This window comes from Symsagittifera roscoffensis, chromosome 9 (assembly GCF_963678635.1).
Source record: "Symsagittifera roscoffensis chromosome 9, txSymRosc1.1, whole genome shotgun sequence".
Taxonomy (NCBI): Eukaryota; Metazoa; Xenacoelomorpha; order Acoela; family Convolutidae; genus Symsagittifera; species Symsagittifera roscoffensis.
Genome location: NC_087070.1, coordinates 6,195,014 through 6,222,122, shown reverse-complemented (window position 1 = coordinate 6,222,122; position 27,109 = coordinate 6,195,014). Strand labels below are relative to the sequence as shown.

At 32.1% G+C, this 27,109-nt stretch overlaps 2 protein-coding genes across 3 annotated transcripts in view; one reads left to right on the top strand and one right to left on the bottom strand.

Moving 5' to 3' along the window:
• Positions 1-27,109, bottom strand: part of LOC134853964 (AH receptor-interacting protein-like) — a 567,995-nt gene that overhangs the window by 454,144 nt on the left and 86,742 nt on the right. The window lies entirely within an intron of this gene.
• On the top strand, positions 14,293-15,410 carry LOC134854673 (interferon alpha-inducible protein 27-like protein 2). Of its 2 annotated transcripts, none has more exons than XM_063871025.1 (3): positions 14,293-14,408; positions 14,902-15,041; positions 15,184-15,410. In XM_063871025.1, the coding sequence occupies exons 2-3, from the start codon at positions 14,903-14,905 to the stop codon at positions 15,306-15,308; spliced, it is 264 nt and encodes an 87-aa protein (XP_063727095.1). In that variant the 5' UTR covers positions 14,293-14,408; position 14,902; the 3' UTR covers positions 15,309-15,410. The 2 variants fall into 2 exon arrangements, with proteins under 2 accessions (XP_063727095.1, XP_063727096.1); XM_063871026.1 differs by having other exon boundaries at positions 14,304-14,422.

The following is a 27,109-nucleotide window of genomic DNA, read 5'->3' as shown; positions in this document are numbered from 1 at the left end:
TTGACCTGTACTCATAGAGTAATTTCATTTAAAGTAAACAGTCTGTTCGTCACGCTATCTTATTTTTGGCCGGATAGAGTTGTGCAAATTCTTAGTCTATTACCGATCCTAATCCTACTCTTATACCTTCTAGTCTCAACAGATCTAGTGTTTACTGGTATTTGAGATTTGCATATCTGGAGTTCTTCTAGAGAAGAGCAACAAATTGCTAAGTTATAATTTTTCTGTTCTGCTGCTGAAACTATGAATAATTTCAGCTTTACAAATAACTGTAAGTGTTAGTTATGAATCAAGATTGGTTAGGTAGGAATGTTTTTTAAAGATAGTTTTATCAATAATATAATTGGATATAATTACTAATTTCAAACTGGTTCCAATTGTATTGCGCAATTAACTGTCCCAAATTTGCCAATTAGCAACTTTGAATCAACATAAGCCTCCAATCACAGGATCAAAGCTGAAGTATGTTTTGTTTTGAGCTCAAATATGTAAGTATCAAAAAAGGCAACTCAACTGTCAAACTTTCAGAAAACGCAGTTAAACAGTCAAACAAGTTATTGTATTTTTATCACTTTTTTGTGTGGAATTACATTTAATTTAAAATTTTTCAATATTCCTTAATGGTTGATTCGAATTATAGAGTCTTACTGGTTTAAAGTTGATATTTTATTCTGCAATTACTTTTTATAGATGATGCTGTTATAGATTCTGATTCCGAAATTTGTTTTTGGTCGAATATTGGTTTATTTTTTTATCGTCGATTAAATCTGAAGATTTTGAAGTTCGTACATTGTGGTTGAGTCAGTTTCTGAAACTGTGTTTTGTGTTTTGGAAAAATTTTGTTAGTTATTTGTATTTGTTTTAATTTTGTTGTCTTCTTTCTTATTTGTTTTTTGATCTGATATAATTTGTTTTTTTTTTTGCTTTTTTTGTTGTTAATTAAACACATGTGGAGTACTCTTGTTTGTTTGTTTCCTAGATTATCTCTTGAATTAAAATTCAAACTCACAAAGCTAAAATATGCTTTTATTTTGAGCTCAAAGATTTAGTTATCAAAAAACGCAGCTCAACTGTCAAAAATTTCAAAAAAAAACGCAGTTTAACAGTCGAAACAGTTCAAAATATTTTTTAAAAAATCGCAGATAAACAGTCGAAACAGCGGAGGAAAACCAGTACGACCAAAAACTTCCGAGCTCTATGTTGTAGATCTGTGAGATTTTGGTCCGATGGCTTTCATTTTTTGCACAGAAAATTTTGACTTCAACCTGTGCTCTTCAATTGTTTGTGACTACTAGAAAATCTATCATATTCAAAATCAAACCTATAACTTTTTATAGACAATGTAAAAAAATCTCGAACTGAATAGCCCAGGATTAAATGACTTGATATGTTTAGGCAAATGCGAAGAAGTTTTTTTCGTTTCAACGACATCAAAGAAAAAAATGGTTCGGATTATTATATTTCAAGATCGTGTAACAATTTTTGGAGGTTTTTTGGCTGCATCAATTTTTTAAAAAAAGTATAGAAAAAACGAAATAAATAGACATCTAGTTTTGCTTTAAGACTGCAATTAGAGTATTAGTTTTTCTACTTGCTAAACAATTGGTTCATCATTTTAATTTGGAGCTAACTTGCTATTTTGCGAAAACTTTTAGTAACATTTGAAAAAACTAATTATTGCTAATTTTACTTATTTTTGGTTGAAAAGCATTAATTGAACACAATCAATTTTAATTTGATTTCCATCTGTAACAACTAGTGGCCCAGCCAAAGTCGGAAAAACTCGGAAAAATATTTTTCATAAAAATTTTAGCAGCTATGGTTGAACCCTTGATGTAAGATTCGGCTGAGTAGTTTTCGAGAAGAGTCATAAAAGTTTCAGAAAATGCATATTGACATTTCTGCGGGCAAAACTTTTTTTGAATTTTTGGACGTCGCCGTTTTTCTAGACATTTTTTTCCAACCTTTTTTGATCGAACCCAAAATCTCAGATTTTGTTGGGTAGTTTTTGTGAATAGTCAAAAAATTTGAAAAAACGCTAAATTGTTGAAAACTTGTCTTTTCCTAGGGCTCTAATTTTTTGTGTAGAAAAACTGTTCGCAGCCGCTTATGCAGTGGAGCGTCCTACAACCCTTTCCATCCCCTGATCACAAAATCTAAAGGCGGGAGGGTAGTTTTTAAGAAATCGAGACAGTCTAAAAACTTATAAGGGTAAGACCAGTAGTAAGGCGAGTAGGCGGATTTTCCATTGGTACCATTTTTGAAAGTTTGAGAAAAAGAAAATTTTTTAGAAAAGCGAAAGTTTTGCCAAAGTGTGTAGAAAAAAAACAAAAAACCCGATCCAATTAACCTTTTCTTAATACCTATTTTTATCCAAATTTTTTTGTTTTCAGTTTCGGAGTTTTGGATTTTTTTTCTTTTGAAATCATTCTAAAAAACACATGAATTTTGAACAATATATTGTCCTGACAACCACCGGGTGGATCTAGAATTTTCTCAAGAGGGGCCAGATTTAGAAAACTTTTCAAAATTTTGTTGACCTTTTTTTCAGGTCGTCCAAATCGAGTTTCCGAGCTCTCTCAGCATACTGAAAAGACCCTGTTTCGAATTTTTTTGCGCCGCAGTCAAAATTTTGAAGAAAAAAAACAGTTTTGAAAAGGCGTTTTTAGGCACTTTTTGGAAAATTTTGACCAAAAAAAAACATTTTTTTTGGCGCGCGCTCCCCCTTCATAGTTAGTATATATTGGCTCCAAATTTTTAAGAGTCAGTCACTAAAAATGGATTTCTCAAAATAGTACAAAAAGGGGACCCTTTGGGTCGGCAGGGGGTCGAATCAGCTAAATCCGCCCGTGCTGACAACCTAATTTGCCTGTCTATAAAATGAAAATAAGTGATATGTTGTAACACACTTTTCTACGAAGTAGTGCGTTTTTCAAAGTTATCTTTTCTTGGCTATTTTTCCTCCCCCCCCCCGGCTTACATAAGCATCAATCAATATTATGGTTTAACGATGGGTTTGACAAGGTTAAACATGAAGACCAAGTATGTTTGTCATTGCCTATTTAGTTTGCATGCCAATTTCGTAATATTCGGATAACGTGAACAAAATTTCTTAAGTAGATTTTTCAGGTGGGGGAAAAGAAAAAGAGCCCTCCCTTCATATTTCGCATTTGAATTTATCCTCATATTTATGGTTCATCAAAGAATGTTACAGATATGTTTGGGTTAGCCCAGAATTGTTTTCCCCTCGCTCCCACGCAAATTTCAAATTTTCGATTTCAATAGTTATCTTATACGTAATTATGGCTAAATGTATGATGCTGAAGCGTATATTATGGAGAAAAATCTGTTCACAATTGTAAGTTTGTCCATTATGCCATATTTCATTGCATTAATCATTTTTCATATTATTTTCACCAATATAAACCCAATGACACTATTTTTGTATAGATTTATGTTTTTCAAAAACCTCTTATGACTAATTTTAAGCTGGTTCCAACTGTATTGCGCAATAACTATCCTAAGTTTGCCAATTAGCCACATTGATTCACCATAAGACTTCAATCACAGGATCAAAGCTGAAATATGTTTTTGTTTTGAGCTAAAAAATGTAATTATCAAAAAAGGCAACTCAACTGTCAAAATTTTCACAAAACGCAGTTGAACAGTCAAAAAAATTATTGTATTGTATCATTTTTTTTGTGTGGAATTACAGTTAATGTAAAATTTTCAATATGTTTGAAATTTTTGAATTTAAATTCAATATTTTCAATGATTGATTCGAGTTATAGAGTCTTACTAGTTTAAAGTATGATATTTTATTCTGCATTCGCCTTTTATAGATGATGCTGTTGTAGATTCTGATCCCGAAAAATGTTTTTGATCGAATGTTGGTTTGTTTTTTATCGGGGACCAAGTCTGAAGATTTTGAAGTTCTTACATTGTGGTTGAGTCAGTTTCTGAAACTGCGTTTCGTGTTTTGGAAAAGTTTTGTTGAATAAATTGTTTTTGTTTTGGGTTCATTGTCTGTTTTCTTATTTGTTTTTTTTATCTGATATATGTCAATTTTTTTGCTTTTTTCGTTGTTAATTAAACAATGGTGGATTAATCTTGTTTGATTGTTTCTTAGATTGTCTCTTGAAATAAGTAATAAAATGATGGTTGCAAAATCCATGGGTTAGATGTTTTATTTCCTGAACGGTTAGTTCTTACAATTTTGTGAAGTTATTCTAATCATGGAGCTAGAGTTGTCGGTTCAGACGGATTGGAGAGAGAGTTAGTCAATTCGCTAGATTGATTGTGTATTTTATTTTAAGACTTTAGGGTTGTTGTTTGTGATAATGGTTGGAGAATAGTATATCAACCCACAAGGTTCAGGTATTTTTAGAACACAGGTAGATCAATAGGTACAATTTTAGATCTCACTAGGTTTACGCTGTGTTTAAGCCTGGGTCAACTAAGAGGATGGGCTCAAGTGAAGGATGAGTAACCGAATTTTAACAGTCGTTGTTATGTTATATCAAATGATCATACGTCAGTTAGAGGAATATGGCTTGGAATTGAAGTTTCAGGAGCTCAGCTTTTTGTGTCCTACAACACTTTCTATCCCTCTGTTTCCATTTTTTTTGCGTCCTTTTCACCGTGCACTTTCTTAAACCCGCATAAGGAAAAAGATCATCTTGATAAGGAGTTATGATCTTTGACCTGTACTCATAGAGTAATTTCATTTAAAGTAAACAGTCTGTTCGTCACGCTATCTTATTTTTGGCCGGATAGAGTCGTGCAAATTCTTAGTCTATTACCGATCCTAATCCTACTCTTATACCTTCTAGTCTCAACAGATCTAGTGTTTACTGGTATTTGAGATTTGCATATCTGGAGTTCTTCTAGAGAAGAGCAACAAATTGCTAAGTTATAATTTTTCTGTTCTGCTGCTGAAACTATGAATAATTTCAGCTTTACAAATAACTGTAAGTGTTAGTTATGAATCAAGATTGGTTAGGTAGGAATGTTTTTTAAAGATAGTTTTATCAATAATATAATTGGATATAATTACTAATTTCAAACTGGTTCCAATTGTATTGCGCAATTAACTGTCCCAAATTTGCCAATTAGCAACTTTGAATCAACATAAGCCTCCAATCACAGGATCAAAGCTGAAGTATGTTTTGTTTTGAGCTCAAATATGTAAGTATCAAAAAAGGCAACTCAACTGTCAAACTTTCAGAAAACGCAGTTAAACAGTCAAACAAGTTATTGTATTTTTATCAACTTTGAATCAACATAAGCCTCCAATCACAGGATCAAAGCTGAAGTATGTTTTGTTTTGAGCTCAAATATGTAAGTATCAAAAAAGGCAACTCAACTGTCAAACTTTCAGAAAACGCAGTTAAACAGTCAAACAAGTTATTGTATTTTTATCACTTTTTTGTGTGGAATTACAGTTAATTTAAAATTTTTCAATATTCCTTAATGGTTGATTCGAATTATAGAGTCTTACTGGTTTAAAGTTGATATTTTATTCTGCAATTACTTTTTATAGATGATGCTGTTATAGATTCTGATTCCGAAATTTGTTTTTGGTCGAATATTGGTTTATTTTTTTATCGTCGATTAAATCTGAAGATTTTGAAGTTCTTACATTGTGGTTGAGTCAGTTTCTGAAACTGTGTTTTGTGTTTTGGAAAAATTTTGTTAGTTATTTGTATTTGTTTTAATTTTGTTGTCTTCTTTCTTATTTGTTTTTTGATCTGATATAATTTGTTTTTTTTTTGCTTTTTTTGTTGTTAATTAAACACATGTGGAGTACTCTTGTTTGTTTGTTTCCTAGATTATCTCTTAAATTAGGTATTAGAATGATGGCTGCAAAAGCGAGGGGTTAGGTGTTTTTTAGTTCCTGAACTGTTAGTTCTTACAATTTTGTGAAGTTTTTCTAACCATGGAGCAAGAGTTGTCGGTTGTAGACGGATTGGAGAGAGAGAGTTAGTCTTTTCGTTAGAATGTTTGTGTATTTTTTGGCGGTTAAGTTTTTTTTAAACAAAAACTGAACCCTCTTTAGGGTTGTTGTTTGTGATAATGGGTTGGAGAATATTATATCAACCCACAAGTTTCTAGAGGTATTTTTAGAACACAGGTAGATCGTTAGGTACCATTTTAGCTCTCACTAGGTTTACGCTGCGTTTAAGCCGGGTCAACTAAGGTTTTGGGCTCAAGTGAAGGAAGAGTAACCGAAGTTTATAGTCGTTGTTATGTTATATCAAATGGTTATACGCCATTTAGAGGTATATGGCTTGGAAATGAAATATCAGGAGCTCAATTTTTTGCGTCTTAACACTTTCTATCCCTCTGCTTCCATTTTTTTCTGCTTCCTTTTCACCGTGCACTTTCTTAAGCCCGCATAAGGAAAAAGATCATCATGATAAGGAGTTATGATCTTTGACCTGTACTCATAGAGTAGTTTCAGATAAAGTACACCGTCTGTTCGTCACGCTATCTTATTTTCGGCCGGACAGATTCGTGCAACTTCTTAGTTTAATATCGATCCCAATCTTACTCTTATATCTCCTAGTCTCAACAGATCTAGTGTTTACTGGTAATTGAGAGTTACATATCAGGAATTCTTTTAGAAAAGAGCAACTAATTGCTAAGTTATATTTTTTCTATTCTGTTGCTGAAACTATGAAAAGTTTCATCTTTACAAATAATTGTAAGTGTTAGTCATTAATAATGATTGGTTAGTTTGGAATATTTTTTAGAAATAGTTTTAACAATAATATAATTGGATCTGAATACTAATACTTGGATCTGAATACTTTGCCAAATTAGCAACTTTGAATCACCATAAGATTTCAATCACAATATCTAAAATTCAAACTCACAAAGCTAAAATATGCTTTTATTTTGAGCTCAAAGATTTAGTTATCAAAAAACGCAGCTCAACTGTCAAAAATTTCAAAAAAAAACGCAGTTTAACAGTCGAAACAGTTCAAAATATTTTTTAAAAAATCGCAGATAAACAGTCGAAACAGCGGAGGAAAACCAGTACGACCAAAAACTTCCGAGCTCTATGTCGTAGATCTGTGAGATTTTGGTCCGATGGCTTTCATTTTTTGCACAGAAAATTTTGACTTCAACCTGTGCTCTTCAATTGTTTGTGACTACTAGAAAATCTATCATATTCAAAATCAAACCTATAACTTTTTATAGACAATGTAAAAAAATCTCGAACTGAATAGCCCAGGATTAAATGACTTGATATGTTTAGGCAAATGCGAAGAAGTTTTTTTCGTTTCAACGACATCAAAGAAAAAAATGGTTCGGATTATTATATTTCAAGATCGTGTAACAATTTTTGGAGGTTTTTTGGCTGCATCAATTTTTTAAAAAAAGTATAGAAAAAACGAAATAAATAGACATCTAGTTTTGCTTTAAGACTGCAATTAGAGTATTAGTTTTTCTACTTGCTAAACAATTGGTTCATCATTTTAATTTGGAGCTAACTTGCTATTTTGCGAAAACTTTTAGTAACATTTGAAAAAACTAATTATTGCTAATTTTACTTATTTTTGGTTGAAAAGCATTAATTGAACACAATCAATTTTAATTTGATTTCCATCTGTAACAACTAGTGGCCCAGCTAAAGTCGGAAAAACTCGGAAAAATATTTTTCATAAAAATTTTAGCAGCTATGGTTGAACCCTTGATGTAAGATTCGGCTGAGTAGTTTTCGAGAAGAGTCATAAAAGTTTCAGAAAATGCATATTGACATTTCTGCGGGCAAAACTTTTTTTGAATTTTTGGACGTCGCCGTTTTTCTAGACATTTTTTTCCAACCTTTTTTGATCGAACCCAAAATCTCAGATTTTGTTGGGTAGTTTTTGTGAATAGTCAAAAAATTTGAAAAAACGCTAAATTGTTGAAAACTTGTCTTTTCCTAGGGCTCTAATTTTTTGTGTAGAAAAACTGTTCGCAGCCGCTTATGCAGTGGAGCGTCCTACAACCCTTTCCATCCCTTGATCACAAAATCTAAAGGCGGGAGGGTAGTTTTTAAGAAATCGAGACAGTCTAAAAACTTATAAGGGTAAGACCAGTAGTAAGGCGAGTAGGCGGATTTTCCATTGGTACCATTTTTGAAAGTTTGAGAAAAAGAAAATTTTTTAGAAAAGCGAAAGTTTTGCCAAAGTGTGTAGAAAAAAAACAAAAAACCCGATCCAATTAACCTTTTCTTAATACCTATTTTTATCCAAATTTTTTTGTTTTCAGTTTCGGAGTTTTGGATTTTTTTTCTTTTGAAATCATTCTAAAAAACACATGAATTTTGAACAATATATTGTCCTGACAACCACCGGGTGGATCTAGAATTTTCTCAAGAGGGGCCAGATTTAGAAAACTTTTCAAAATTTTGTTGACCTTTTTTTCAGGTCGTCCAAATCGAGTTTTCGAGCTCTCTCAGCATACTGAAAAGACCCTGTTTCGAATTTTTTTGCGCCGCAGTCAAAATTTTGAAGAAAAAAAAACAGTTTTGAAAAGGCGTTTTTAGGCACTTTTTGGAAAATTTTGACCAAAAAAAAACATTTTTTTTGGCGCGCGCTCCCCCTTCATAGTTAGTATATATTGGCTCCAAATTTTTAAGAGTCAGTCACTAAAAATGGATTTCTCAAAATAGTACAAAAAGGGGACCCTTTGGGTCGGCAGGGGGTCGAATCAGCTAAATCCGCCCGTGCTGACAACCTAATTTGCCTGTCTATAAAATGAAAATAAGTGATATGTTGTAACACACTTTTCTACGAAGTAGTGCGTTTTTCAAAGTTATCTTTTCTTGGCTCTTTTTCCTCCCCCCCCCCCCCCCCCCCCGGCTTACATAAGCATCAATCAATATTATGGTTTAACGATGGGTTTGACAAGGTTAAACATGAAGACCAAGTATGTTTGTCATTGCCTATTTAGTTTGCATGCCAATTTCGTAATATTCGGATAACGTGAACAAAATTTCTTAAGTAGATTTTTCAGGTGGGGGAAAAGAAAAAGAGCCCTCCCTTCATATTTCGCTTTTGAATTTATCCTCATATTTATGGTTCATCAAAGAATGTTACAGATATGTTTGGGTTAGCCCAGAATTGTTTTCCCCTCGCTCCCACGCAAATTTCAAATTTTCGATTTCAATAGTTATCTTATACGTAATTATGGCTAAATGTATGATGCTGAAGCGTATATTATGGAGAAAAATCTGTTCACAATTGTTAGTTTGTCCATTATGCCATATTTCATTGCATTAATCATTTTTCATATTATTTTCACCAATATAAACCCAATGACACTATTTTTGTATAGATTTATGTTTTTCAAAAACCTCTTATGACAATTCTTGAGCAAAAGTTGATTCTAATTTGGTCGTTATTTGGGGTAGAAGGCCTTCAAAAAGAAATTTAATTGCGTAGAGTGTTGGAGAACTTATTCTTTAACGATATAGAAAACCGCGAATTTTAATTCAAAAAAGCCGCTTAATTTTCATCTCCTAATTTGAAAAAAGTGGGAACAGAATTCCCATATGTTTGTTTCAAATTAGGATCATAACAATAAATTCACGCGGTTTCTTTTGATTAGAAAACTCGTATATTCATCTCTTAACTTCAGACAATAAAGCATAAAATTTTTTAAAACTTCTTCACCACTTTTTAACCACTTTACCACTTTTTAACTTATAAAAATTTTTTTCATAAAATCTGAATTTTCTCTGACTTAAAACATAAAATATACTTTCATTGGCTATAAAATGAATCTGTGTGTTATTATAACAATATTTCTGGCGTCTATTACTGCAGATACTTTCGCGACGAAAGCAAAATTTTGCAAGTTAAAACCAGGTTCCCGTGAATCCTTTTCCCGTCAATGCAAATGCGTTGGCGATGAAATTGTCATTTGCTGTGTAGGCTACGGGGAATACCCCGGAACGGAATGGCCCTATCTCACAGCGTTTAAAATTAGCGCTGACTTCAAACTAATTCTCTCGAAATCTTGTGGGCTGGAAAACTGGAAAAGAAGTTCGGATATCGTTCTTTTCGGCTCCGATGACGAGTTCCCCACTAATGATTACCGAGATAAAGTGTTTCAGGAGTATTTAAAGCAGTATCCAAAAGAACCGATAGCTCAAGTTCCGAGAAAAAGATTGGAACCATCATTTGTTGCAGCAAAACACACGAATTGAATTTCAGATGGCTGACAATTCTGAGAGAAGACCTGGAAGGAACTTTTGAACTCAAAGAACAAACTTAAAATGTAGTTTCAGTCGTCATATTTTTTGATATTTAGAAAAGCAGATAAAAATTTCAAAATTAATGTAACCAAGAAAATTTGAGTTATTCATTTGCATCTGTTTTTTCCAAATGAACAAGAAATTTTTTCCCGAAAACAGAGATAAAAATTAAAATTTCATTCTCTTCAAATAATCTGAAAAATTAAGCTGGTGTGAAAAAAAAGTTTTTCATTGAATTTGAGAACTTAATAATCTCGATTAATCTTTGCACATGCTCCTTGATCTTTACAATTGGGGTGTTTTTCCGTCTGGCTGTAGTTACACCGTTTTCTGTTTTATGACAACGCCGCCATTAGAAGCTTGTTCACCACGCCTCGCTTCATTGAATTATAAAACAATTTTGAAGTTGAAATGCGAGGAAACTGCTAGAGAAGTGTCATTTTAATACTTTCGGCCACATTTCAACTTCATTTTTCAAAAATTCTTTAGCGTTGCCATAATTCAATGAAACGAGGCATGTCGAATAAACTAATAATTGCGAACTGATTTATTTTTCATACTTAATGCTGAAACACTACGAAATTAGCCACAATAAACTGTACAACTTAAAAAAACTTACAAATTTGAAAATGTGGAGAATCTGTTTAGACTAATTTCGGCGATTAAAACGATAATTGTCAATAAACTTTATTAGAAGTCCAATGAAGTTAATGACTCTTTGAGTAAGTTCATAGTTAAACAAAAAATTTTTAATGGTTTTATTTTTTTTATTGAATAGATTTCAAAAATCCCAATAAAACCAAGTTCCGGATTAACTTATGCATGCTTCTTAAATAATATCTTATATGAAAAAAGCGTAAGCGACATTTATCTCAGCTATCTTGCACTCAAAACCAGTCCGATCGATATTCAGCTATCTAACTGGTTGAATTTGCTCCATATACAACCCAATTTTAAACACTTACTATTTGATATTGGCTGTGGTTGTCGGGCAGGAAAATCGAAACTTTATCAAAATTTCCTTGCTGAAAATAGTTTTTGTAATATAGAAAAGAAAGCTAGAAAAAAAATAGAAACATCTTATCAACCAATGCTTGCTTTACAGCTGTTCACGGTTAAGTTTTTGGACAGGGTACGGGTGCACTTATGTTTCCTGGCGCGAGATTCCTGGAACGCAAACTTTGCAAGGAACTTTTCTGAAAAACGAAGTACTTTGGCATTCGTGTTGCAAGATCTGTATAGAAGTTTTAATCCATTTACAAAAAAAAGATTACGCAAGAGATATGCCAAAAATATACAGAAAAAAAACAAGATATTGCTTTTGGCTCTTTTCCAGTTCCCCTCTTTCAAATTCAATTTTGAAAAGCTTAATTAACGTTGTCATGTCATAATTCAATGAAGTTTGGCGTGTGAACATATCAAAAACTGTGAACAGATTTGATCTTCATACTTTACAGCGTAACATCACGCATTCAGCCTTAATAACACGTGAAACAAACATAAAGCTCGGTATTTTGAAAAGAGCCTTGCTTTTTTGCCATCTTAAACACTCCATTTAAAACTAGTATGCAAGGTTCAAAAAATTCAAAAATCATGCTAACAACTTGCCTAGATCTGACATTTTTTCAATGCCAAGAAAAAATTTGAAAATTATTTAGTTTCGGTGAACAGTTGTAAAAAAAAAATCTCATGACTATTGCATCAGGTCCAAAATTTCGTTTTTATTTGTTTTCTGTGTGCTTTTCGATTTTGTGAAAATTTTCAATGATTGAACAGTATGACGAAGTTTTCCTAATTTACCGTGAATTTGGTGTGAGCAAGGCTCTTTTCCAGTCCCACCTTTCAAATTCAATTTTGAAAAACTTATTTAACGTTGTCATAATTCAATGAAGTTTGGACATATCAAAAACTGTGAACAGATTTGTTCTTCATACTTTACAGCGTAACATCACGCATTTAGCCGTAATAACACGTGAAAAAAATATAAAGCTCGGTATTTTGAGAAGAGCCTTGCTTTTTTGCCATCTTAAACGCTCCTTTTAAAACTAGTATGCAAGGTTCAAAAAATTCAAAAATCATGCTAACAACTTGCCTAGATCTGACATTTTTTCAATGCGAAGAAAAAATTTGAAAATTATTTAGTTTCGGTGAACCGTTGTAAAAGAATGTCATGACTATTGCATCAAGTCCAAAATTTCGTTTTTATTTGTTTTCTGTGTGCTTTTCGATTTTGTGAAAACTTTCAATGAATGAACAGTATGACGAAGTTTTCCTAATTTACCGTGAATTTGGTGTGAGAAAGCATTAACTTACCTCAATTTTCGATTGAAAGGAACTTTTTCATATAACGAGTAATTTTAAATTTTTATGTATCAACAATGGAAAAAGGTTTCGAAACTATTCAATGGAAGCTATGTTATGAAAAAAAAAATGATAAAAATATTGATTTTCTCAAACTACAAAGCTAAAATTAAGATACAATAACAAAAAAATTTACTAGTTAAAATTAAAAAAAAACTGCTGTTTGATAAGTATTGGTTATAAATTTATTTATTAATTCAATATTGCAAAATAAATTATTGCAATTTTAATTGGGCTCTTTTTCATTCCCCCCCACCTCACATGAGCTTCAATATATTAGTGTAACGAGTGGTTTTACGAGGCTGAGTATGAAGACCAAATATTTGTCGTGGCCTTATTAGTCTGTATGTAACTTTTTGTAACAATCGAACATTGTGATCAATAAATTTGCATAAAAAAATTACAATATTAAACAAGAACATCCGCTTATTGTGCAAACAGTACAATGTTCTGGCCATATTCTTGACAAAACAAAAATCTTTGAAAAACATTACAAGACGGAAAAAAATCAAAAAAACTTCAAACTTTTTTTTCAATTTTTTCTTGCAGTGTTTTTTGAATTTCTGAGTTTTTTATAATCCTAAACGGGGCTAAAAGCTCCAAAATTTAACTTGATTTGAGTTAAATTAAGTTTTCACGGCTGAAATTAAGCTTAAATAAGCTATTGTAAGTATGCACGCTGAAATTGTTTGCTGAAAGTTAGACAAAATTAGAAATTTCAAACCATTTTTTTTTCATTTAAAAAAAAAAGTTTTCACAATTTTATAATATCGTTCGATTCACGATTAGAAATGCTCTTCTTATTTGTGGTACTTGATTGTTTGTGATAGCTGAGTTTGCGTGGAAAACAAGAGGAAAAAACTGAAACACACCCGAATAAAAATTCCTCTGCATTTTTTAAATAGTCGGAATAACAAATTTCCTTTTTATTGCAAAAATTAGGGTTAATTCGAGCAAAAATGAAAATTAACTGGTGAAAAAGTTTTAAGGTTAGTCGTCCAAAAATGGTACATAGGGAAATGTTGGTAACCAGGGTTGCGAGGGTGCACTAAACCCACTTTTCATCACGCTTCTCATTGTTGATTTCTTGAGATGGTTCTAAAATGCGGGCTTAACGGAAGAAAGAAACTTTTGAAAAAGAAAGATTCCGTTTTATTGCGGTTCTGTACCCTTTTAATTTTTGGTAATTTGTCAAGTGATCACAAGGTGATAAGCAAACCATAACTTAAAGATTGAAAATATTTTAAAATCCAACTTAGAACCAATTTATACTCCGCTCGAAAGAGGGAGAGGGGTGGGGGTGATGTCGGGACATCGATACCTTAACATCGAATTGAATTCTTAAATATCCAACAATGATGCCAATAGCTTGCTTAAAGCTCATGGGAGCACAATGTTTAGTTACAATGGCACTCTTGTTTTGCATCAGCTGAACTTATTTTTTTTTCGCCGTTCTGCCAGGGCTGAATAAAAATCGCAATTATCAAAAAATAACCTATACCTTTTGCAACAAGCAATTTTTTCAGATATAGATTTTTATTCTATAACAAATATCTCAGAAATATAGTTTTCGACTGCTGTTTATTTTTCTATAAATAAATAGTACAAACATGTATTAAAAGATTCTTAATTATGCCGTAATTTTTAATTTAGATTCTATCGAATATCTCAAACCAAAACTAGAACTCGAGTAAAACTATTTATTAAAGTTGTGGTACCAAATTAATCATAATCTAGACAAACTTTCAGGTTTCAGTTCTGCAAGAATTGCACAAAAATATATACCTTATATCAGGTAAATAAATGTAGGTTAGTTTTTCGTCTTTTCGAAAGTTTCGACTATTCGGGATTTTTCTCATTGATCCTTTTGTTTATGAAAATTAGAGAAAAGAGCAGTCTTTTTTTTGTAACTCAGTTTGGGAAGTTATTTAAGGTTCTTCAAAAATCCAAAATACAAAAGTCCAAAGTTCAAAATTTGCACAAAAAGCTTACTTTCGTTACCAGCAATTGATATGTAAGCAGCACTAGACAAAATATAAATGAAAATTTATTCGTGTTGTTTTCCCTGAATTTTATTTTGAAAAGGCAAGCTTTTTTGGCTCTTCTTTTTTATTCCGCCCAAAATGTCTTAGAAACCCATCATTCACAACTTGAACATGTTGTTGTTCATGCAATGTTTTGGTTGCTTACTGACTTAATCTAATCAAATTTCCACATTCTCTTCAATTTTTTTATAATTTGAGGTTTTATATTTTGGGCGGAATAATTAAAAACCCGATTCTAATTAGGATGGCAGCAGTAGCAGCAATGGCAGGTGTTGGGGCGTTTGCGGGCTTGGGCGCAGTAGCTGCAACGCCTTTGGTCCTAGGTGCTGTCGGGTTCACCGCCGCAGGCGTTGCAGCTGGATCTCTGGCAGCCTCGATGCAAGGTAAACTTCAAATAAACCCAAACTTCAATTTTAGAATACTGAAATCTGAATCGCTGACAGAATTGTATCTCATTCGGTTTTCAGACATAAGGGATTCCCCAGAAAAATTTGCTTTATGTTTACATAAGCTTTTGAGTTCTAGGCTCAGCAGTGGTTAGTGGGAGTTTGTTTGCGGTTGCGCAATCAGCAGGGGCTGCAGGACTATCGGCTACCACACAATATGGAATGGTGACTATCGGCTCTCTCCTCGGTGCTTTGATTGTCTGAGAAGAATGACGTCAATTTTGAAAAAAAAACAATTGGTGGAAAACTACAAAAACAATTATAGTGATGACTGATTGACTACTGACGACAATTAATTTACGTGTAATTAGTTTATGTGACAATTAATTTAATTTAAGATGTAGTATAGATTATCTTTGTGCAATTTTTTGGAAACTTTTTTTTCTTCGATTTTTTGGCTTCAGAATTAAACGAATTTAATGTACAGGTTAATTCATACTTGCCCAACTTGCTTAAGTAGTTGGGTTGACGTTTGATACTGTGAAAACAACAGGCGGAATTTTGAATTCACATTTTTTCCTTTTGGTACCAGACAAGCCACTCAAAAGGGATAAACGGAAAATGTCACTTTTTGAAAATGACAATTTGATCAACCCTAAAACTAAATTCGAACTGTTAATAGTCATACTTCTAGGCAGGTGCAGATTTAGGGTGGGGGCGCAAGCCCCCTTCAGGGATCCGACCCCCTGTCGACCCAAAGGGTCCCCCTTTGTACTATTTTGTCAAATCTAATTTGGCGACGGAACCAAAAACTTTTCTAAGCGTGCCTCTTATTTTAATTTTGAGTAGGGAGTGCGTGCCGAAAAAACGCAATTTTTTTTTCAAAGTTGGCCTGTTTTTTTTTTCAAAGTTTTGCCTGCAGTGCAGAAAACTTGGCCAAAACAGGTTCTCTTTACTGCTTTGGGAGAGCTCAGAAAACCAACTTGTTCGACCTAAAAAAATGAAATTTTCGAAAACTTTTTGACAATCCCCCCTTCGAGAAAAATCTAGATCCACCCTAGCTTGTAGGCCAGTTATTTTTCTTCTCATAATGAAATTTCATACAAATATACTAAATAACTCAAACAAATGAACTAGAGATTTAAAGCAAATGTACTACGAAGCTGATATGAATAGTTGATTTGAAAGAAACTGAATTGAATGAATACCGCCGAGAAAAAAGCATAAAATGAACACTTTTTCGATTTTTTTGAACTTTTTCATATTACGAGTATTTTATGCGGCCCATATAAATTTTAGGTATCTCCAATAGAAAAAATCTTCGCAGCTATTCAATGGAAGCTAGTTTATGGAAAAAATGATAGGCTTACAAGTTTTTTCAAACTACAAAATTAGAATTAAGGAAAACTGACCAAAAAAGCTACTAATTAAGATGAAAAAACTGCTGTTTGATAACTAATGTGTATAAATTTAATTGAAATCCAATATTATATGAAAGTAGCCGGTTACTGTGCAAATAGCAGATTTTTTATCATAGTTTTAACAAAACAAACGTTGTTTTTATTTAAATTTAGAGTAGTTGTGTTTTTGTGAAATCAAGCATATTTGACAATCAAAATAACATAGGACAATTAAAAAAGGGTTATTCATTGAAAATGACGAGAAAAACGAAGAAAATCAGAAAACAAACAAAAAACATAAAAATTTCAATTGTTTGTTTTTTGCAGTCTCTTTGAATAACCCAAAATGGCGCTAAGAACTCTAAAATTGGATTTTATTTGTGTACAATAAGCTTTCAAGGCTTAAAATTAGCCTAAATTATCTATAGTAAACCTGTACGCTGATCTTATCAGCTCAAAACTAGACAAAAAAAACAAAAAAATCATACCGCTTTTTTTCCTTATTTCGAAAATTTTACGAGTGAAAGTACTCTAACATGTTAATATAGCTATGTTATAGCTACATGATATAGCTACATGATTATTTATGGTACCTGATTTTGCGTGGAAAATAAAATGGAAAAAATTTAAACACACCCGAATACAAAGTCCCTTTGCATCATTTAAATGGTCGGAATAAAAACTTCCTCATTATCGCAAAAATTAAGGTTCATTGGCGCCAAAAACACAAGGAAAAAATTTTAGGTTTAGTTGGAAAAAAATAGCTCACAGGAGAAACTTGGTAATCAGGGTTGAGGGGCGCCTAAACGCACTTTTCATCACGCTTCTCGTTGTTTGGTTTCTTGAGATTTTTTAAAATGCGTGCTTAACGGATGGAAGAAACAATTGAAAAAGAAAGATAACGTTTTATTGTGGTTCCGTACCGTTTCATTGTGGTTCTTTTGTCAAGTGATCATAAAATGATAAGACAACCATAATTTAGATGTTGAATTGATAGTGAACTTTAATTTTTACTACGCTCGAAAGTGGGGGGAGGGGGGTTGAGGCCGGAACATCAAAACCCTAAGATCGAATTGAATTCAAAAATATCCAACAATGATGCCATTATCGTGCTTAAAGCTCATGGAAGCACAAGTTTTAGATATAATGGCACTCTAATTTGGCATCAGCTAAACTTATAAATATTTTTTTTGATTTCTCTTTATTTTTTCTAAAACTGAATGATGCAAACACGTAAAATAAATTTTAAATAATGGCGTAATTTTTAAATTTAGATTTTTATCGATATCTCTAACAAAAACTAGAACTCGAGTAACGTTGCTGATTATTGTTTTTGTATCATAATCTAGATAATCATAATCTTGATAAACTTTCATGTTTCAGTTCTGCAAGAATTTCGCAAAAAATACATACCTCATACAAAGTAAATAAAGTTAGATGAATTATTCTTTTTTTTTTTACAATTTCGACCCTACAAGATTTTTCTCAAGGATCCTTTTGTAATCTAAAAGTATTGCGCACCTTTTGTAGCACGTGTTTTTTCAGATATATATTTTTATTTGATAAAAATAAATAATGCAAATATATGTAAATAGATTCGTATAGTGACGTAACTTATAAATTTAAACATTATCAAACACCTGCCTGCAAGCAAAACTAAAACTCGAATTGTGGTTAATTATTTTTTTGCCCTAGAAATCTCATAACCGCGACAGACTTTCAATTTTCAGTTCAAATTTCGGCTTATTACGATTTCAATTTTCCATGTTTATTTCAATAATACTTTCGTATAAAAAATTAGATAATATGTCAGTCATTTTGATATAACTCAGTTTTCAAAAGCATATGAAAGAGCTTATTTGACGCGAAAAAGTATAAAGTAAAAAAATTGAGCATCGAAAAAACCCAATTATTGAAAAAAAAAAACAAAGTTCAAAAACTGCCCAAAAACATTGACCTCAGAAAAATTATTTCTGTATATTTGAAATAGGAACCGAAAAATCACCTTAATATGAACCTCCTTACCCTACCATCAGTTTCGAACTCACGCCAGTTTTTGTCCACTAAATACTTTTTAAATTTTACAATTATTTTAGAAACATTATATAGTTTTTGGGTCAAACTTAAAGCATTAAAAATTAGCAATTGATAGTTTGGGCAGCGCCAGTTTTAGACAAAATCAACAGCAGCTCAGATTATTTTCATCATCAGTTTTTTTCTGAAAAAACAAGCATACCTTTAAGTAGAATTGCAGAAATAGTAGTTGGGGCGGCTGCGGGCTTGGTCACAGTGCTGACAGTACCTGTGATGCTAGGCGCAGTTGGCTTCAACGCTGCAGAAATTGCAGCTGCATCTCTGGCTCCTTATTTTCAAGGTAAACTTCAAATATTGAACTGAATCAATGTCATGACACCAATAAAAGAAACATATATATGTTGGCAGTAGCGAATTTAGAGAGGGTGACGGATGCCCCCCCCCCCCCTTCAGGGTTTCGACCCCCTGCCGGCCCCGTTTGTTGGCAGAAGCGAATTTAGAGAGGGTGGCGGACGCCCCCTCCCCCTTCAGGGTTTCGACCCCCTGCCGACCCATTTGTACTATTTTGAGGTACCAAAATTTGGCAGACTGACCTTAAAATGTATGGTTGTCGTGAAACACCGAAAAAAAACTTTCCACTTTAATTTTCTTTAACAGTTTCGTACTTCAACCTATAGTCTATTATTGCCTTAAGCAGAATTTATTGTCTAATACCATGGTCTTGATTGAACCTTATATACATTGAATTGACTATATATAAACAGTCCGTCGTAAATAGAATTCGTATGATAAGCATTTCTTTCTTACACTCCGAATCAAGAATTGCAAGGCAAGCATTTATCTTAAAGGAAATCATGTGTTTTCGTCTATGAAGCTGAACCTTTGATTCTGTTCAATTATCGCAAACCAATTCGAGTTGGTTAAAATAAAAAATCTGAGCGCATTATCAAAATTAAATTTCAACTTCTCAGTTGGTAAATGAGGCGTTGTTAAAAACTTTGATCGGAATATGTTAAAATACACGAATAATTTTTGAAAAAGTGATTGATGTTGGAAATATGTCTAGTTGCGTATTTGAGAAAAAAAGTAAAAGAATGGTCTTGCATAATGTTAACGTAACCTTTCAATTAAACTTACCTATGGAACAAGTAAGCTTTCAAAAAATTGTTATAATAGTGGACAGAACTATTATAAATTCGGTTCGTATTTCATAACTGTTTTTGGGTCTTCTAATAATATCTCAGGATTTACATTTTCTTTTACCGTCACCGCTAACAAAAATTGGCCCAACCAAATTTTGAAATTACAGGGAGGATCCGAACTTGCTGATGTGCAGAAAACAGGAATGCCCATGTCCGTTGGGTTGCCATGTGCCATGAATCCTGCTGGCTGCGCCATGTGGTAATGAAAAGTATGTTATAAAACTGGTGTGAAATGTCGGTTTCAATGTCGGTTTCAAGATGTAAATTCAGTCTTTGAAACTGTTTTTTTTGAGGTTTTCTCTAAAAGCGTTTAGGTCAAACCGAACTCCGTATCTGCCGTACGGAGATCTGCCTCTCATCTGAATCGCCTCAGTGATCAACACTGAACGACCTTGATATAATAACAAAATATGATTACAGATAGCAACATGAAACTCAAGGTTAGTGTACAGCAAGGTTAACATATAATTACTGCACATGCAGTATGTGCTGTACCACAGACTATATTGTAATTAAAATCCAATTTTAACAAATTCTTATCAATTGTTTTTGAAGTTTTTTCAGAGACTGAAAACAAAAATCCAATATAATCTAATTTTAGTTTTATCATTCCAGTGTAGTTTACTGACTTATTCTTGTTCTATGATAAATTTTTGCTGAATTTCATTCAGAAAAAAACACCAAATTGACAAAATTTGGCAAAAAAATATAACTCAGAAGATTTTCTTTGCCAGAACTAACAGATAATGAAGTAGAAGAAAAAAGAAAAACCTTTTGACACCTTTTCATTCCGCCCGAAAAAACCAAAGTATCATGATCTTTATTTCTGCCGTAAAGATAACGAAGAATCTCATCAAAATTTAATGATTTAATTTTGTAATTTTTTTAGGTTATATGAAAAACTAGGTCTAGTATATTTGAGGTCATAATATTTTTATTTGATTTTTTAAACGCACAAGACTTCTTTTTGAAAAATTAGCATAACTTGGCCGCCGAAAGATTATTTATTCATTAAAGTTGTAGCTGGTTTACTAAAAAGCTATGATAAACAGTTCAACTCGGTCATAAATTCTAAAAAACTCAAATAGTTTTTTTTACCAGTTTTCTTAGCTTCCTGGAAACCAAAAAAGTTTTCAGCTATTTTATTACAAAAACAAAAGAAATTTCTCGGTTTGACTGTTTGAGAATTTTACAAAATTAGTATACGCCTGCTAAATAGGGCGTATGGTTTTATTTGATTAATTTTTTTTAATCAAAAATTATTTTTATCCGTAAATAATTCCTTTAAACTTCTAATTTGTAAATAGCAGCAGTTTGAGCCACGGAAGGGGTCGTTCGTTCATGGCATTTGTAATTTTGTTTGTTTATTTACAAGCTAGACTGAGTTAAGACATCATTTTTAAAGAACCGGCTACCGTTGAAGTGAAATCAGAACAAATAGGCAAAAACTAAAAACACAATTTGTTAACTCAAAAACAATTTTAGTCCGATATAATAATCATAAAGAAAAGATTTCAGAAGTAATTTTAAAGCAAAAGAAGCTAGGCTTTTTGACATAAATTTCCAAGCAAACCTAAGTTTGTCCGAAGCATATAAGCTTCCAATTGATACGTCAAAAGTTTGCAGAAGACATTTAAGTCGTCATACTTCGTTTACTTAGAGGCTTTCAGCAGCCCAGAAGTTATGTGATTTCGGGTCAATTATCAGCGCCCATTTACTTCTATTTTAACAAAGATTTCTTTTTTGATTTGTTTTTATTGCCTATTGGAGAAAACCTACGAGCTGTTTAGCTGGAAATGGTATCGTTCTTCTGATGACTGCAAGCAAAAAATATTTCCGTTTTGGCTGTGTTGACAAAATTATTTCTGTTTTGTTTGTGTTGTCTGGTCAAATCGGCTCGGTGTCAGAATGAGGTGATATGCGACGACATGAATTAGGAAAAAGACAAGATTCTTATCGTCATGTTAAATATTGGCAACGTGGGAGAACTTATCCTATTCAACGTGCAACTAGCTCTGAACGATCTATTCCGATCTATGAGGTTATACATGCAAGAAGATCCTAGACTGGTGGTTGATAAGTACCCTATCTTGGATGAGAGGTACAAACTTTTTTACAACCAGGCAGATTCGTGGTTAAGCCCCGCTTCAAGTGATAAAAATTTGAACGAATATTAACTTCTCAAGTCCAATATAAGTAGTATATGTGTGAGCAAGAGGGGGGGGGGGGGTGGGTGGTGACCGCCATGTATTAAGATAGGCTATAGAGTATCCGGTCACCAACCTATGTATTAAGATAGGGAATACATTTCCTATGTATTAGGATAGGGAATAGGTTTCCCATGTATTAAGATACGAGGTTTCAGATGGTAAGTTTCAGATGGTAAGTTTTTTTCGGCGCCCGAATTCGCCATGTATAGATTTCCCTATGTATAAGAAATTCATTGTAAGTAATTAATTAGGTAATTGTAGGGAATAGGATTCCTAATGTATTACGATGGTAGGTTTCCTATGTATTAAGATGGTAATGTTTCAGATGGTAAGATGGTGAAGTTTCAGATGTTAAGATGGTAAGTTTCAAAAAAACTTCGGCAACCGAGTTTTTTGAGCTCGATTTTGCCGATACTTGCGTTTCTTAGCTAGCTTCTACGGTTTAGATGTTTTGGTTATTGTTTTATAGGTTTGATTCGACGAGAAAGCTATCTAAAAGCTATTTTGAAACCTGACGAAACTTCGAGAAAAAAATCACGTTTTTTGAAAAAATTTTGGTTCTTGTGTGGAAATGTCTAGTTTTTTTTGCAAAAATTTTGGCTCGGACTAACTAATTGTTAGTTGATACTGGTTAATTACGTTCAGGTTGTGAAATTAAGGTTATGTATTCAGTTTTCTTGTACATGGTAAGTCAATGGTAAGAGTTTTTGGGCAAAAACTTGGAGTTTTTGTCACAAAAGTTGAAAAATTTTTATAAAAACTTTAAAACACTATAAGTTTCATTGTAATTCGATCTAATTTATTGGATAATCTTACTCTTTATCTACCTGAATTCATGCCGAAACCTACTGAAACTTCGAAAAAAGTCAAGTTGTAGGAAAAAATTGCAAAAAATTCAAAGTTTTTGGAACAAACTGCAATTTTTTTGTAAAGAACTGCAAAAATCTCAAGATTTTGGCTAGTTTTTTGTTGCTTCTGATCTAATTGAATAAAAAGTAAGAGATGCAATAGAGATGAAATTAGAACTGATACCGTCTGATTATTTTGATAAAAAATGTAAATGTCTTCCTCAAGTTTCCCTTGTGCTACAGTAAACTATTTAAGCAAAAATACAACTTTTGGGATAAATATCCATCACTTTTGTGGAAAAATAGTCATTTTTTCATGATTTTCTGTAGAAATTCTCTATGTTTTAAGTTACTCCTGCTTTCTGCTTAATGCAGGTTTTCGCTATTGAACACACTTTGCAAGAAAATTTAGTCAGAACTGTAGAATTTAGGAGGAAAATATTATCAATTGAACGAACAATTTGCTGGCAAAGATGAAATTAGAACTGATACCGTCTGATTATTACGATAAAAATTGTAAATGTCTTCCTCAATTTTCCCTTGTTAGGTGCTACAGTAAACTATTTAAGCAAAAATACAACTTATGGGATCAACAACTATCACATCACTTTTCTGGAAAAATAGTCATTTTTTTATGATTTTCTCTAGAAATGCTCTATGTTTTAAGGTTTTTCTTGCTTTCTGCATAATGCATGTTTTCGCTATTGTATCACCATGTTATCGCCATGTATCAGAATTGGAGAATTTAGGAGGAAAGTAGTATCAATTGAACAAACAATTTACTGGTAAATATGAAATTAGAACTGACACCGTCTGATTATTACGATAAAAATTGCAAATGTCTTCCTCAAGTTTCCCTTGATAGGTGCTACAGTAAATTATTTCAGCAAAATTACAATTTTTGGTTCAATAACTATCACTTTTCTTGCAAAATAAATAATAAATAGCTTTTTTTCTTATTTAAAAGTGAAGTTTTCTCAAAAATATTGAAGTGAGAAAGAATCAGTGCTGATTAAAACATTCAAAAAAATAGGTAAAAAATGAGAATATAAATGTGTTTTTACAATTTATGAACAAATAAGGAGCAGCTCTATTAGTTATATTCTGAAAACCTCCGGAAATACGCAAGGGAACCTAGTTCCTAACATCTACAATAAATAAAAACTTCTAAGAGAGCGTCTCAAAAAATTGATTTAGCAAAGGAAATCAAGGTGCAAACTGGAACAATTGGGTAATTTTCAGATGTTTATTAAGCAAAAGAAAACTCTATATTGTTAAAAAAGAAATGAATGTAGATCTTGAAAGCTGTTTTTGCTTTATGCTTCAGGTATCTTCTTCCAAAAGATGTCAAATTGAGTTTACTTTACAAAAACTATCCTGAAAACATCTGATTTTTCATAAAAAATTACCTTATTTAATATCAAAGGATAACAAATTTTCTAATGAATTACACATAAATACCAATCTTTGACACTTTTTATGTCGGAATTTTTCTCAAAATATGGTTTATAAGCTAAATTTTAGTAAAATTATCTCAAAACTCCTAATGAATTAAATTGAGTTTCTATCTCATTTTCTCAGTTTCTGCTTCATCTTCTATCTATCAAATTAGTCCCATTTGAACAAAAAATTTTATTTGAAAATTGAACTTTTGATAAAAAATGTATCTTTTCAACGAACGTTCAACAATCCAAAGCTGAAATAATACCATGAATCTTTTGCTAAACGTCTTTAAAAGATTTTCTCTACTTGATAATTTTATATTGCTGTTTCAACTCGGAATTTCTGTTTTGAAGTAAATTTTTGGTTGAGAATGGTGTATAAAAATTTAGATGTTTACAAAGGTTTTGAAGTAAATTTTTGGTTGAGAATGATGTAAATTATTATCTTGAAATTTTCAAATGTTAGCAAAAGATATATTTTCCAGGACAGCTATCAATTTTTTTTCTGAATCGTAGAAAAAAAAGCAAAAGAAAACCATAGTTCTTAGTAAATCAATCCCCAATATCTGCTACGCACTATTCTATGATTACTCTTACAAGCACTAAGCAAGGAAAACTTTAAATTGGTTACTAGGTAAAACCTTTCAACAAATCAATGTTTTATAAATATCCAGTTATTTATAGTATGTCAACAAATACTTAAGCACTCCTTAGCGTATGTGATTCACTTTTACTACAAATTTATCGCAACAAAATCCCCGCAAGCTGGCAACCCTTGGAGTTTTTACAGTAGATAGAAGATTTTCGGATTGATTTCCATTGAAAGTTTCAAGACAATTTGAACTCGATTGTTGCTGGTTTTATCATCAATCAGAACCTTTGAATATGGCAAAACAAGAATAATGACGATAAAACTGTAAATTTTATAGTAGATTTTTTTCAAATTTAGTGTATAGTCTTTTCAGATTCATTAAAAAATATTATTCAAAGTTTTTTCTACTATGTTTTTATTAAAAACATATCAATTTTACCTTCTCTTGGAGTGTGTTTTGAGATTGCTGAGCACATAATTTAACAATATATTGACAATGCTTCTTCTTGAAATGATTAGTGAGTTCCTCGCTGCTATATGTATAAAAGTTACAATTGGAACACTCTGAAACGCCAGAGTGCTTACGATGTCTTGATGCGTCTTTACGTGTGTATTCTCTGCCATATTCAAGACATTCAACTCTTTCAGTTCTATTCAGTGACGGCATCTCAATAAGCAAAGAAACAAGTTGAAAATAAATGGGAGATTCAGAAAGTCCCAAATTTTTAGAAAAGAAAAGTTCAATAACCTCAAAAAATGAATAAAAATGGACAAAAAAAGCAAATTTCTTCACCAATTGCTTTTAACGTGAAACAAAATCTGAACGGATTTACTATTTAGTCTAGCTGAAATTAAATTTATCCAATCTAACCATGGAGTTTTCAAAAGTTTTGCTATCAACCAATCAGAGTCGAGCATTAATTATAAGGAAATTTTTATCTTTTCTGATATCAACCAATCAGAATCGACTTTCAATGTTCAATAAATTTTATGTCAACCAACCAAAACTGAGTTCTACTTCTCATGAGTTTTTCAACAATTTCAATATCAAATGATCAGAATTGAATATTCTTTTAGTAACACTGGAATCAAGGGTTTGTTGGAAATCATCCTATTAGAATCATGCATTTTCTAAAAGTGAACTGTTTATTATTTTTAAAAAAAACAAAATCAATATTTGAAAAATGTCTATCAAAAAACATCTGAATTTTCTCGAGTTACTTTACAAGAAAAAAGGAAAAATTCCAATTGATTTTCTTTTTGATGAAACCGATGTTGAATCTTACTTTTTTCACAATTTTCTGGACGTTTATTTTGTGCAAAATAGAATTCTCCGACTAAGTAAAGGTCTCTTCAGAGAAACTTACTCAATCAAAGAGTTTACTTGAGATCCACATATTGCGTGTCAAAGCTTCAAAATTACGGTTGAATTACACCTCACAAGGAAAAAATTTTTGTTTATTTTCGAGAATTTGAAAATAATCAAAAAGTCGTACGATAATATATCAAAAAGTCTTTTTATCCCCTACCCAATACCCAAATTTGTAAAACCTCCCCTGCAAAATTCTTTATTCCTTCATTTCTTTAAGGATTTTCAAAGTTCAAAATCCTGCTTGACTCGGTTTGGAATCAGATTTCCAGAGATTTGCTCGGAAAAATGCATCAAATTTGAGTTATCCTCCCAAATTTACATCAAAATCAAAGAACTTGACTATCTACTTTAAAATCAAGAATTTCCCATTGATTAAATACAAAAATTGATGAAAAAAATTGTAGAGATGCTACTTGTTTGCTATTCTTTTGTTACTTATATCAGCAAAATTTCTTATTTTTAAGGCAAACAACATTTGGTCAATTATTGCTGCAATTGACTTTGTGTATATTTTTACTTATTTGGAAGATTTAAGTCCTTAAACATTTCTCTGATTGAATACGACAACTAGAACAAAAACGAACATTTTTTTGAGTGGAAACGACAATATCCAAAATGGAGCTTTGTTTCTGATTGGTCACGACTTTTATCCAAGAACACCATAATAGGAAGCTGAAATCTGATTGGATACGACTACATTCCAAATAAAGAAAATCAGTTCTGATTGGTCAAACCCACACATTCGAGCTGAAGGTACCCTTCTCTCTTAACTAAAAATAATTTTAGTTTCCTCTCTCAGCTCTAAATACCTTAATTTCAACTTATCTTCCGTCAGCTACCCCCTCTCTCGGCTCTTTCTTGTTTTTACTCTTGTACTCAAATTATTGCTCAAAATGATCTTCTCAGTACAAAACAGCAACCTCATGTACTCTGTAGAATTTTCAGCTGATCTAGTCTGGCACATG